This window comes from Ahaetulla prasina, chromosome 2, assembly GCF_028640845.1.
Source record: "Ahaetulla prasina isolate Xishuangbanna chromosome 2, ASM2864084v1, whole genome shotgun sequence".
Lineage (NCBI taxonomy): Eukaryota > Metazoa > Chordata > Lepidosauria > Squamata > Colubridae > Ahaetulla > Ahaetulla prasina.
In genome coordinates, this window is record NC_080540.1 from 31,451,829 (window position 1) to 31,464,779 (window position 12,951).

The window sequence follows — 12,951 nt, forward strand, 5'->3', positions numbered from 1 at the left end:
GAGGGAGGAAAAAGCTCCCGGCTTCTCTGGACTCCGCCTGGCCGGGAAAGAGGCGGCTCGCCCAGCGCCCTCCGAGGGGGAAGCGGCGCTTCCCGGGCAATGAAACTGCAGCGGCTCCCGGGGGAGGAGAGGAAGGACAGGCTAGAGCGTCTCCCCACTCTCAGGGAGGAAACGGGGCCGGAAAAAGCAGGGAGAACCCTCCAAGGAGCCCCTCTGGGAAGTTCCTCTCGTTGTCCCCCCACGCACGTGTATGGGAGCTGAGTTTCCGTTTTCCCCACTTGCGGCGCTTTGGGCGGCTGTGCCAATTCTTCGTTTGCCGGCAAGGCTGCTCTTGGGTCCCGCTCCGGGCAGGTGGGGCTCCCGCTCTCCCTCCCTCGGGCTGCCCGGAGGGCTTCTCCCCGCCAGGAGGAAGGTAGCCCCGAGAGGGTCCCGGGTGGATGCGGGGCTGGACAAAGGGGGGGAAGCCCCGCCCCACGGAGGGCAAATGGGGCTTTTCTTTGAAGGGGTTCAGGGGGGATTCTGGGGTAATCAAGTACTCCAATTGGGGGTGGAGGGTTTTCTTTAGGGGGGGGGGGAAGGGTTTGAATTGGGTTCATTTTCTCCCAACGGAGAAACGATCCACTTTCTCTCGGTTTCATCTAAAAAAGAAATGAGAATTCTTATATTCTAATATTTGGATTTCTTTTGTTTGGCAAAGCTGGGTAGAATCTCTTTTTTCACTTGTTTTGCTCTGAAGAGTCTGTGAGGTGTCAGCCCCTCGTTGGTGTGTTTTATAAATCAGAATAGAGCAGGAATAGAATAGAATAGAATAGAATTTATTGGCCAAGTGTGATTGGACACACAAGGAATTTGTCTTGGTGAATATGCTCTCAGTGTACATAAAAGAAAAGATACGTTCATCAAGGTACAACATTTACAACACAATTGATAGTCAATATATCAATATAAATCATAAGGATTGCCAGCAACAAGTTATAGTCATACAGTCATAAATGGAAAGAGATTGGTGATGGGAACTATGAAACGATTAATAGTAGTGCAGATTCAGTAAATAGTCTGACAGTGTTGAAGGAATTATTTGTTTAGCAGAGTGATGGCGTTCGGGAAAAAACTGTTCTTGTGTCTAGTTGTTCTGGTGTGCAGTGCTCTATAGCGTCGTTTTGAGGGTAGGAGTTGAAACAGTTTATGTCCAGGATGCGAGGGATCTGCAAGGTCATCTTGTCCAACCCTCTGCTCAAGCACATTATACCATTTCTGTCCATTTTTTCTGAAAAAACTCCAGTGTTGGAGCGGCCACAACTTCTGCAGACCAGTTGCTACACTCATTAACTGTCCTCTCTGTTAGGAAGTTTCTCCTTAATTCCAGGTTGCTTCTCTTCTTGATTTGTTTCCATCCATTCTTCATTATTCTTCATTATTATTATTATTATTTATTATTCATTATTATTCCATTATTCTCCATTCCTGCCTTCTGGTGCTTTGGAGAATAGGTCGACTTCCTCTTCTTTGTAGCAGTCCCTCAAATACTGGAATAGCAATCATGCCATACCTGATCCTTCTCTTTGCTAGAGCCTAGACTAAGCATTCTTGTCAAAGAATGAAATAAGATTGGTTTGGCATGATCTGTTTTTAGCAAACCCAGAATAGAATAGGAATAGGAATAGGAATAGGAATTAGAAAGAATAGCGAATTCTTTATTGGCCAAGTGTAATGGCTTTTAATTATAACTTTGTTTCTAGATGTTTGCAGATCTGTGTTTTTATTATGTTTTCCAGGATCTCCCCAGTTATTGATGTTGGGCTGATTGGTTTGTAGTTTCCCTGGTCTCTCTTTTCCCCTTTCATGAAACGGGCACCATGATCCATTCTTTTCAGATTCATTGTGTTATTGGTCTCCTTGTACAGGAGAAGAAAGGGCAGTACTCCATGGGTTTCATTATTTCTGTTACATCTTTGATTTTTCTTCAGGAGATTAATTTACCAGGCTAGAATAGAATAGGAATAGGAATAGGATAGAACAGTTTATTGGCCTTGTGATTGGACACACAAGGAAGTTCTCGTGGTGCATATGCTCTCAATATAAATAAAAGAAAAGATACATTGGTCAAGAATCACAAGGTACAACACTTAATGATAGTCATAGGGAACAAATAAGCAATCAAATCATATTAGGAAACAGTCAATCAATAAATCATAAGGATACCAGCAAAAAGTCATAAGTAGGAAGAGATGGGTGATAGGAACAATGGAAAGATTAATAATAATGCTGAAAGTATTAATAATAATTGTGAAAATAATAATGCTGACAGTATTTTGGAAGCTCTTTCCTTAAGTTTGCCTTGTTTAGATCTCCCAAAATAATGGCCAGTGAATCAGGGTATTTGGCTTCAGCCTCCATAATCTGGTCAGCTAGAATTTGTAATGCCTTGTTTACACAGGCTTGTGGAGGGACATAAACAGCAATTAGTAGAAATGAGGAGAACTCTCGTGGAGAGTAAAATGATTTGCAGTTGATAAGTAGAGACTCTTAAGTTTTCATCACAGAATTTATATATTATACTTATATTCTGAGACCATCTGTTGTTGATATATAAGCATAAGCCGCCTCCCTTCTGATGATTCTGCAATTCTATCTGTTCTATGTATCTGAAACCCTGGACTTTGCATGCTGTTATTGACTATCTGCTCTGCAAACTATAATTTCTGTTTCCCTAAGAATTGAATCGCCTGTCACTGAAACTCGCCTTCTTTCCCTAGGAAACTCTGGGATATTTCCATCCGGTTGCAGAAATGCTGGGTTTTGATTCTTTTTTAGAAACTATTGAAGACTGCTCTTTTGTGGGCGACTGCATATTCCTTTTCAGGGGGAGAACATGGCAGCGAATGTTCACTTCCAGAAAAGCTTCATTGGAGTGGATTGGATAGATAGAAGGGGCTTTGCTCTCGGTTGTTGTTTTCTTCTAAAAGTGACAGGCTTCCATCCGTCTTCCTCTTTAGGTTCATATATAGGGTCAATTTTTTTAATGGAAGCTGTTTGTTCCCAATTGTGTTCAAACCGTATTTCTGGTCCCAATCAATGTATTTGCATCCTCCCTAAACTATAAAGCAACAATAGGAGGCCATTCCAGGAGGAAGACATATTCAATCTGTGCTGGTTGAAAGAACAGTCTCCATTAATATCTACATAGGTTGAACTTTCTACACAATTAGATCTACCTGGCACATACATACAAATCCTATGGGAGGAAAGGTCTTTGCAGTTTGCTTCATATCATGTAGCATCGCCTCCCCCCCCCCACGGAAAAGAAAAAGGCAGGGATCATCCCCAGTTCAGGAAGGCAAATGGGCAACAGGGACTCTGTCAGCCATCCCCTCTCCTTGTGCTAAGAAAAGGGAAGGGGAGGTCAGCTCCACAGGGGAGATCCCAACATTGTTTGATAGTGCAGGGAGGGAATAGAGCCTTTGGGGGGTCATACAGCTTTGGGCACTCAGTCCAGAAAAGGTTAGCCATCACTGATATATGGGGGCTTCCAGCTATTGTTTGGGCTATTTGAAGAGCCGAAGAAAATAAATCTTCCTCTCTCCTTCACTTCTTCTATCTTCATCCTGCAGGTGCCGCCAGGAAAACCTTTGGAGGAAGCTCTGCTTGCAGGATCCCATCTGGCTCAGTCACCGGGACCAGAAGTTTCGTCTTCTCAGCATTTGGACTCATCCTCCTGCCCATCCTTCAACCTTTTGGCCAAAGTTCTGCTTGTTACAGTTTCCTTGGATTGAAAGCTGTGGACGTGAGCAGCCCCTGGAGACTATGCAGAGGGAGGAACACGTTGGCCAAAGGTCCCTTCAGAGGAATCTGGGGAGACTCTACAAATGCTCCAAATGCGGGAAATCCTTTGGTCACCGGTCCCTTCTTTTGATCCATCGGAAGCTGCATACGGGGAATGGATCCCACCTGTGTTTTCCTTGTGGGAACTCCTTTCCTGGAATGTGGAGCTTTGCCAAACATCTCCGGAGCCACCCTGGACTGAAGCCTTACAGATGCGGAGAGTGCGGGGAGCGTTTTGCTAAAGGCTCGGACCTTGGAACCCATCAGGGAATCCACCAGGGAAAGAGATCTCAGGAATCCTGGAAGTGCTGGAGAAGATTTCCTGGGAGATGGCATCTTTCTAGGCCTCAGAAGAGCCCGGCTAAAGAGAAGCCCTGCAAGTGTGTGCAATGTGGGCTGTGCTTTTCTCAAACCTCGCAGCTTCTTAAACATCAACAAATCCACAGCAGAGAGAAACCTTATCGATGTCTTGAGTGTGGGAAATCTTTCCGTTATAAACAATTATTTAGAAAACATGAGATTATTCACACGGGGCAGAGTCCTTATAAATGCTTTGAGTGTGGAAAATGTTTCACTCGGAACTCATCTCTTTGCCAACATAATAAAACACACAAAGGAAAGCAAACGTGCCTAGAATGTGGAAATCTTTTCCAGGAAATCATGCCTGCTGAAACATCAGAGAATTCACACTGGAGAAAGACCCCATCAGTGCCCAGAATGTGGGAGATGTTTTGGCCAGAAGTCAGCTCTAATTCGACATCAGACTATACACACCAGAGAAAGACCCAATCAATGGCCAGAATGTGAGAAAACATTTGTGGATTCTTATGAACTTGGAGACACCAAAGGACACACACGGAGAAAACTATATAAATGTAATGATTGTGATAAATGTTTTCTTGAAGGAAACTCTTTTCAACATCAGGGTATCCATACACGGTGAAGCCCTTTATGTGCATCAGTGTGGAACATTTTTCCGTACAATACAAAGCCTCGAAATCATGAGAATGTTCACAGAAGGGAAACACAGGAGAGTTGCCCTATAAATGTGGGGAGTGTGGGAAATCATTTGCTCTTTCATCAACCCTTAGAATTCACTGCAAAATCCATACGGGTGAGAAATGCCACAAATGCTCAGTGTGGGAAATCTTTTAGACGGAAAGATGGACTTGTGCATCAGAGAAACCACTTAGAAGCAATATAAATGTCCAGAATGTGGGAGATCTTTTGGCTACAAGACAAGCCTAATGCGACACCAGAGACTTCACACTGGAGACACACCCTTTCAATGCCCAGTATGTGAGAAACGATTTGTGGAGTCTTCTGGACTTCGGAAACATCAGAAGAGGCACACGAGAGAGTTGCCCTATAAATGTGGGGAGTGTGGGAAAAGTTTTCTCACAGCAAAACTGCTTCAGGTTCATCAGAGAAGCCATTTAGAGAAGCAATATAAATGCCCAGAATGTGGGAGATCTTTTGGCTGTAAGTCACAACTAATTCGACATCAGACTATACACACCAGAGAAAGACCCTATCAATGCCCAGAATGTGAGAAAACATTTGTGGATTCTTATGAACTTCGGAGACACCAAAGGACACACACGGGAGAAAAACTATATAAATGTAATGATTGTGATAAATGTTTTTCTGAGAAGAAAAATCTTGTTCAACATCAGAGTATCCATACAGGGGTGAAGCCCTTTATGTGCATCAGTGTGGAACATTTTTCCGTACAATACAAAGCCTCGAAATCATGAGAATGTTCACAGAAGGAAAAAAGTTCAAATGTTTAGAATGTGGAAATCATTTGCTCTTTCATCAACCCTTAGAAGTCACTGCCAAATCCATACAGGTCAGAAATCCCACAAATGCCCACTGTGTGAGAAATCTTTTACGGAAAGATGCACTTTTGATACATCAGAGAAACCACTTAGAGAAGCAATATAAATGTCCAGAATGTGGGAGATCTTTTGGCTACAAGACAAGCCTAATGCGACATCAGAGACTTCACACTGGAGACACACCCTTTCAATGCCCAGTATGTGAGAAACGATTCGTGGAGTCTTCTGGACTTCGGAAACATCAGAAGACGCACACAGGAGAGTTGCCCTATAAATGTGGGGAGTGTGGGAAAAGTTTTCTCACAGCAAAACTGCTTCAGGTTCATCAGAGAAGCCACTTAGAGAAGCAATATAAATGTCCAGAATGTGGGAGATCTTTTGGCTACAAGGCAAACCTAATGCGACATCAGAGACTTCACACTGGAGACACACCCTATCAATGCCCACAATGTGAGAAACGATTTGTGGAGTCTGCTGGACTTCTGAGACATCAGAAGAGGCACACGGGAGAGTTGCCCTATAAATGTGGGGAGTGTGGGAAAAGTTTTCTCACAGCAAAACTGCTTCAGGTTCATCAGAGAAGCCACTTAGAGAAGCAATATAAATGTCCGGAGTGTGAGAAATCTTTTCATTGCAAATATTATCTTAGAAAACATGAGAGGCTTCACAAAGAAGAGAAGCCTTTTCTACATGTGCAGAAAAATGAAAAGTGCCCATAATGTGAGAGGTGTTTTGGCAGAAAGTCAACCCGAATTCAACATCAGAGAGTTCACACCGGAGAAAGACCCTATTAGTACCCAAAATATGGGAGGTGTTTTGGCCAGAAATCAATCCTAATTCGATATCACTCTGGAGACAGACCTTATCAATGCCCAGAATGTGAGAAAAGATTTGTGGAGTCTGCTGAACTTCAGAGACATCAGAAGGGAAACACAGGAGAGAGGCCCTGTAAACGTGTGGACAGTGGGAAAGGTTTTCCCCCAAAATAATGGTTTACACGGCATGGAAAGTTCCATACGCGATTGAAGCCATAGAGATGCATAGAATGCGGTAATGTTTTGCTCAAAAGCGAGACGTCAGGAAAATCACATGGAAAAAGCCCTTATAGGCCGAGAACAGTTTTTCATAGTTGTTCAACCCTTAGAAGTCATATAAGGGTTCATAAAGCGGGGGGGGGGGATGGGATAATAATAATGATGATGATGATGTTGAAAGTGTTGCACCAGCTTTGATGGAGGTCAACAAGAGGAAGCTGTTAAAAGCACAGTAAACCCAAGTATTAATATAGGAAAACAGCGATGCAAACTTGAGCTGACAGCTGGTGTAACAAAGCACTGCATGGACAGTTCCTTGACAAGATCCAAGGAAAAGTAAATAAGGAAGAGACCTGGTTATGGCTGACCAATGAAACACTGGAGAAAGAAACGGAAGGCCTGATTCTTGCAGCCCAAGAACAAGCCATTAGAACGGATGTAATTAAAGCCAGAATAGAAAAATCTGCTGATGACCCCAAATGCAGACTCTGTAAAGAAACAGATGAAACCATTGATCGCATACTGAGCTGACTACAAACAACGTCACAATACAGTTGCACAGATGGGACACTGGAACTTGTGTCACAACTACCATCTGCCTGCAGCAAAGAACTGGTGGGACCATAAGCCTGAAAAAGTGATCGAAAATGAGCATGCAAAACTACTGTGGGACTTCTGAATACAGACTGACAAAGTTCTGGAACACAATACTCCGGATATTATGATTGTGGAGAAGAAAAAAGTGTGGATCGTCGACCTTGCCATACCTAGTGACAGCAGAATTGATGAAAAACAACTTGAAAAACTTACCAGATATCAGGACTTGAGAACTGAACTGCAGAGACTCTGGCATAAACCAGTGCAGGTGGTTCCAGTGGTACTCTGCACACTGGGTGCTGTGCCTAAAGACCTAGGCAAGCGCTTAAAAACAATTGGCGCTGACAAGATCACCATTGGTCAGCTGCAGAAGGCCACCTTACTGGGATCTTGTTTGTATAATCCACCGATACATCACACAATCTTAAACATTTGGGAAGTGTTCGACTAGTGATTAGTGACACGAAATCCAGCGTAGTACCTCGTTTGCTGTGTATATTGTCATTTTGTGTAAATAATAATAATTAGAACAACAATAACAATAAAAACAACAATAACAACAAGGGACGTTGGAGGTCTTCCAGTCCAATCCCCTGCCCAGGCAGGAAACCCTACACCATTTCAGACAAATGGGTTATCCAACATTTTCTTAAAAATTTCCAGTGTTGGAGCATTCACAACTTCTGCAGGCAAGTTGTTCCACTTATTAATTGTTCTAACTGTCAGGAAATTTCTCCTTAGTTCTAAGTTGCTTCTCTCCTTGATTAGTTTCCACCCATTGCTTCTTGTTCTACCCTCAGGTGCTTTGGAGAATAGTTTGACTCACTCTTCTTTGTGGCAGCCCCTGAGATATGGAACACTGCTATCATGTCTCCCCTAGTCCTTCTTTTCATTAAACTAGGCATACCGAGTTCCTGCAACCGTTCTTCATATGTTTTAGCCTCCAGTCCCCTAATCATCTTTGTTGCTCTTCTCTGCACTCTTTCTAGAGTCTCAACATCTTTTTGACACCGTGGCGACCAAAACTGAATGCAATATTCCAAGTATGGCCTTACCAAGGCATTATAAAGTGGTATTAATATTTCATGTGATCTTGATTCTATCCCTCTGTTTATGCAGCCCAGAACTGTGTTGGCTTTTTTGGCAGTTGCTGCACACTGCTGGCTCATATCTAAATGGTTGTCCACTTGCAGCCCTAGATCCCGCTCACAGGTTATACTATTGTGCAAGGTACCACCTTTACAGTAATTGTGCAATTTGTTTTTCTTGCCTAAATGTAGAACCTTACTTTTTTCACTGTTGAATTTCATTATATTAGATAGCACCAATGTTCAAGTCTCTCAAGATCCTTCTGTATCTTGAGCCTATCTTCTGGAGTGTTGGCTATTCCTGCCAGCTTGGTGTCATCTGCAAATTTGATGAGTTCCCCATCTATCCCCTCGTCCAAGTCATTGATGAAGATGTTGAAGAGTACTGGGCCTAAAACAGAGCCTTGGGGTACTCCACTGCATACTTCCCTCCGTGTGGATGTAGTTCCGTTGAGGACTACACGTTGAGTGCGGTTGGTCAGCCAGTTACAAATCCATCTGGTGGTGGTGCTGTCTAACCCACATTTTTCTACTTTATCTAGTAGTAGGTTATGGTCTACTTTATCAAATGCTTTACTGAAGTCCAAGTAAATTATATCGACAGCATTCCTCTGGTCTACTAATTTTGTCATTTTGTCAAAGAATGCAATAAGATTAGTCTGGCATGATCTGTTTTTGACAAACCCATGTTGGCTTTTGGTTATTACTTTGTTTGCTTCTAGGTGTTCGGTGATTCGTTGCTTGATTATCTTTTCCAGAATCTTCCCCGGTATTCAGGTCAGGCTGATAGGTCTGTAGTTTCCTGGATCTGTTTTTTTTTTCCTTTTTTGAAGATGGGAACTACATCAGCTCTTTTCCAGTCCTCTGGCAGCTCCTGTGCTCCAGGATCTTTGAATTAGATAAGTTTATCAATCATGCCATAAAAATTGTGTTTCCTGTTCTCAGAACACATCAAATGTTCAGTTAAACTGTTTCAACTCCTACCTCAAACACTGCACACAGAACAACTAGACACAAGAACAGTTTTTCTACAAATAATTCCTTACTGAATCTGCACTACTATTAATCATCTCCCATCACCAATCTTGACTGTATGACTATAACTTGTCCTTATGATTTATATTGATATATTGACCATCAATTGTGTTGTAAATGTACCTTGATGAACGTATCTTTTCTTTTATGTACACTGAGAGCATATGCACCAAGACAAATTCCTTGTGTGTCCAATCACACTTGGCCAATAAAAATTCTATTCTATTCTTCTATTCATTAAACCTGTTCTGTTCATCCAGGAATTCTCTGTGTATTCCTAAATTCCATCACACCCTAGTCTGGCTGAATGAAGAGAGGACTAGGAGGGACAGGATGGCAGCATTTCAATATTGGAGAAGCTATCACAAAGATTTTGGGCTGGGGTGGGGAGGACACAACCTACTTTCCAAACCACCTGAAGGCAGAAGCAGCAGCAATAGCTGGAAAATAATCAAGGAGAGATGCAGCCTAGAACTAAGGAGAAATTCCCTAAGATGTAGAACTATTTATCAATGGAACTGTTTCCCTCCAAAGATTGTGAGGCCTCCATCAGGGGAGGCTTTTAAGAAGTGACTAGACAGTCACTTGTCTGGAATGGTATTGGATCTCTTGCTTGGGCAGGGGGTTGAGCTAGATCAGGGGTCTCCAACCTTGGCAACTTGAAGACTTGTGGACTTCAACTCCCAGCTTTGCTGGCTGAGGAACTCTGGGAGTTGAAGTTCACAAGTCTTCAAGTTGCCAGGGTTGGAGAGCCGTGAGCTAGAAGACCTCCAAGTTCCTCTTCAACTGGTTATTCTGTCAGGCTTTCTCACCTGTGGCTTGGAAAGTGTTACACACCCACCAGTCACCCCATCGATGGCCAGAATGTGACAAATGATTTGTAAACTCTGCTGAACTGAGACATCATACGGGGCAAACCATGATGAAAGCAAACTTTACGGGATGGTGTTTCCTGAATGCTCTAAGGCAGGGGTCTCCAACCTTGGTCCCTTTAAGACTTGTGGACTTCAACTCCCAGAGTCCCTCAGCCAGCTTTGCTTTGCTGCCTGGAGGATTCTGGGAGTTGAAATCCACCAGGCTTAAAGTTGCCTTGGAGACCTAGTCTAAGTTTTCTCAACCTTAGGAATTTTTAAGATTGGTAGGCAATTGTTGTTTCCAGATTGACGGAAATAGGCAAGAAAAACATTGAATGCAATATGGCAAAGCTGGCTGAGGAACTCTGGGAGTTGAAGTCCACAACTCTTAAAGGGACCAAGGTTGGAGACCCCTGTTCTGAGGCCCACAATAGGGGGGAAATTGTAGCCTGTTTTCTACAAGTGGCAAAGAGCCCTCCCATCCAACCTCTGGTCCATGTGGGTCACGTGGCTCCATCTACTCCCGGTTCCCACCTCCCAGTTCTCCGTTTTCACAACTCCCCAGGAAGAGGCTAGTGGAGCCAGGAAGGCAACAAGGAAGGCAGGGAATGGAAGTCGCCCTTTGCACCTAGTGGGAGAAGGAGGGAGGTTTCCTGCCTTCCGCCTCCACAGGGCGGCCTCTCCTGCAGGGCAAGGCACGGAGGGCTTGGCTGACTTCCAGGGCTGGTGGGCGATCCTCGTTTAATGCCGGTCTGGGTCCCTGCGGAAGCCACGTCCCCGACCCATCATCTCAGCCTCTTCGGCCTCCCTATCTCACCCGCCTCCCTACTACGGAGCCCATCGTCCCCAGCCGTCCCAGCCTGGCCAGGGGACGGATGAGGGATCTTAGCGCACAGTCCCGCCTCCAAATCCCCCAAACTTTGGGGGAAGCAGAGAGCGGGGATCCCCGGTCGCCTCTTCCCAATCCTGTGTGGGAGGCAGGGAGGGAGGAAAAAGCTCCCGGCTTCTCTGGACTCCGCCCGGCCGGGAAAGAGGCGGCTCGCCCAGCGCCCTCCGAGGGGGAAGCGGCGCTTCCCGGGCACTGAAACTGCAGCGGCTCCCGGAGGAGGAGAGGAAGGACAGGCTAGAGCGTCTCCCCACTCTCAGGGAGGAAACGGGGCCGGAAAAAGCAGGGAGAAGCCTCCAAGGAACCTCTCTGGGAAGTTCCTCTCGTTGTCCCCCCACGCACGTGTATGGGAGCTGAGTTGCCGTTTCCTCCACTTGCGGCGTTTTGGGCGGCTGTGCCAATTCCTCGTTTGCCGGCAAGGCTGCTCCTGGGTCCCGCTCCGGGCAGGTGGGGCTCTGCCTCCCTCCTCGGGCTGCAGGCTTCTCCCGCCAGGAGGAAGGTAGCAGAGGGTCCCAGGTGGATGCGGGCTGGGCAGGGAAGCCCGCCCCACGGAGGGCAAAGGGGGCTTTTCTTTGAAGGGGTTCAGGGGGGATTCTGGGATAATCAAGTACTTCAATTGGGGGTGGAGGGTTTTCTTTAGGGGGGGGGAAAGGGTTTGAATTGAGTTCATTTTCTCCCAACGGAGAAACGATCCACTTTCTCTCGGTTTCATCTAAAAAAGAAATGAAAATTCTTATATTCTAATATTTGGATTTCTTTTGTTTGGCAAAGCTGGGTAGAATCTCTTTTTTCACTTGTTTTGCTCTGAAGAGTCTGTGATGTGTCAGCCCCTCGTTGGTGTGTTTTATAAATCAGAATAGAGCAGGAATAGAATAGAATAGAATAGAATTTATTGGCCAAGTGTGATTGGACACACAAGGAATTTGTCTTGGTGCATATGCTCTCAGTGTACATAAAACAAAAGATACGTTCATCAAGGTACAACATTTACCACACAATTGATGATCAATATATCAATATAAATCATAAGAATTGCCAGCAACAAGTTATAGTCATACAGTCATAAGTGGAAAGAGATTGGTGATGGGAACTATGAAACGATTAATAGTAGTGCAGATTCAGTAAATAGTCTGACAGTGTTGAGGGAATTATTTGTTTAGCAGAGTGATGGCCTTCGGGAAAAAACTGTTCTTGTGTCTAGTTGTTCTGGTGTGCAGTGCTCTATAGCGTCGTTTTGAGGGTAGGAGTTGAAACAGTTTATGTCCAGGATGCGAGGGATCTGCAAGGTCATCTTGTCCAACCCTCTGCTCAAGCACATTATACCATTTCTGTCCATTTTTTCTGAAAAAACTCCAGTGTTGGAGCAGCCACAACTTCTGCAGACCAATTGCTACACTCATTAACTGTCCTCTCTGTTAGGAAGTTTCTCCTTAATTCCAGGTTGCTTCTCTTCTTGATTTGTTTCCATCCATTCTTCATTATTCTTCATTATTATTATTATTATTTATTATTCATTATTATTCCATTATTCTCCATTCCTGCCTTCTGGTGCTTTGGAGAATAGGTCGACTTCCTCTTCTTTGTAGCAGTCCCTCAAATACTGGAATAGCAATCATGCCATACCTGATCCTTCTCTTTTCTAGAGCCTAGACTAAGCATTCTTGTCGAAGAATGAAATAAGATTGGTTTGGCATGATCTGTTTTTAGCAAACCCAGAATAGAATAGGAATAGGAATAGGAATAGGAATAGGAATTAGAAAGAATAGCGAATTCTTTATTGGCCAAGTGTAATGG

General features: G+C 44.3%; 3 protein-coding genes across 4 annotated transcripts in view; 2 read left to right on the plus strand and 1 right to left on the minus strand.

The window, feature by feature from the left end:
* Nucleotides 1–12,951, minus strand: part of LOC131191920 (zinc finger protein 24-like) — a 93,785-nt gene that overhangs the window by 37,880 nt on the left and 42,954 nt on the right. The gene's annotated exons all lie outside the window — the stretch shown is intronic.
* Nucleotides 92–4,629, plus strand: LOC131190478 (gastrula zinc finger protein XlCGF49.1-like). Its single transcript, XM_058167802.1, has 2 exons — nt 92–412; nt 3,612–4,629. The coding sequence occupies exon 2, from the start codon at nt 3,805–3,807 to the stop codon at nt 4,627–4,629; it is 825 nt and encodes a 274-aa protein (XP_058023785.1). The 5' UTR covers nt 92–412; nt 3,612–3,804.
* LOC131191914 (zinc finger protein 850-like) overlaps nt 11,464–12,951 on the plus strand; it is a 36,739-nt gene continuing 35,251 nt past the window's right edge. The window contains exon 1 of the mRNA XM_058170542.1: nt 11,464–11,604. The gene's annotated coding sequence lies outside the window, so the exon portion shown is untranslated. The remainder of the gene's footprint in view (nt 11,605–12,951) is intronic.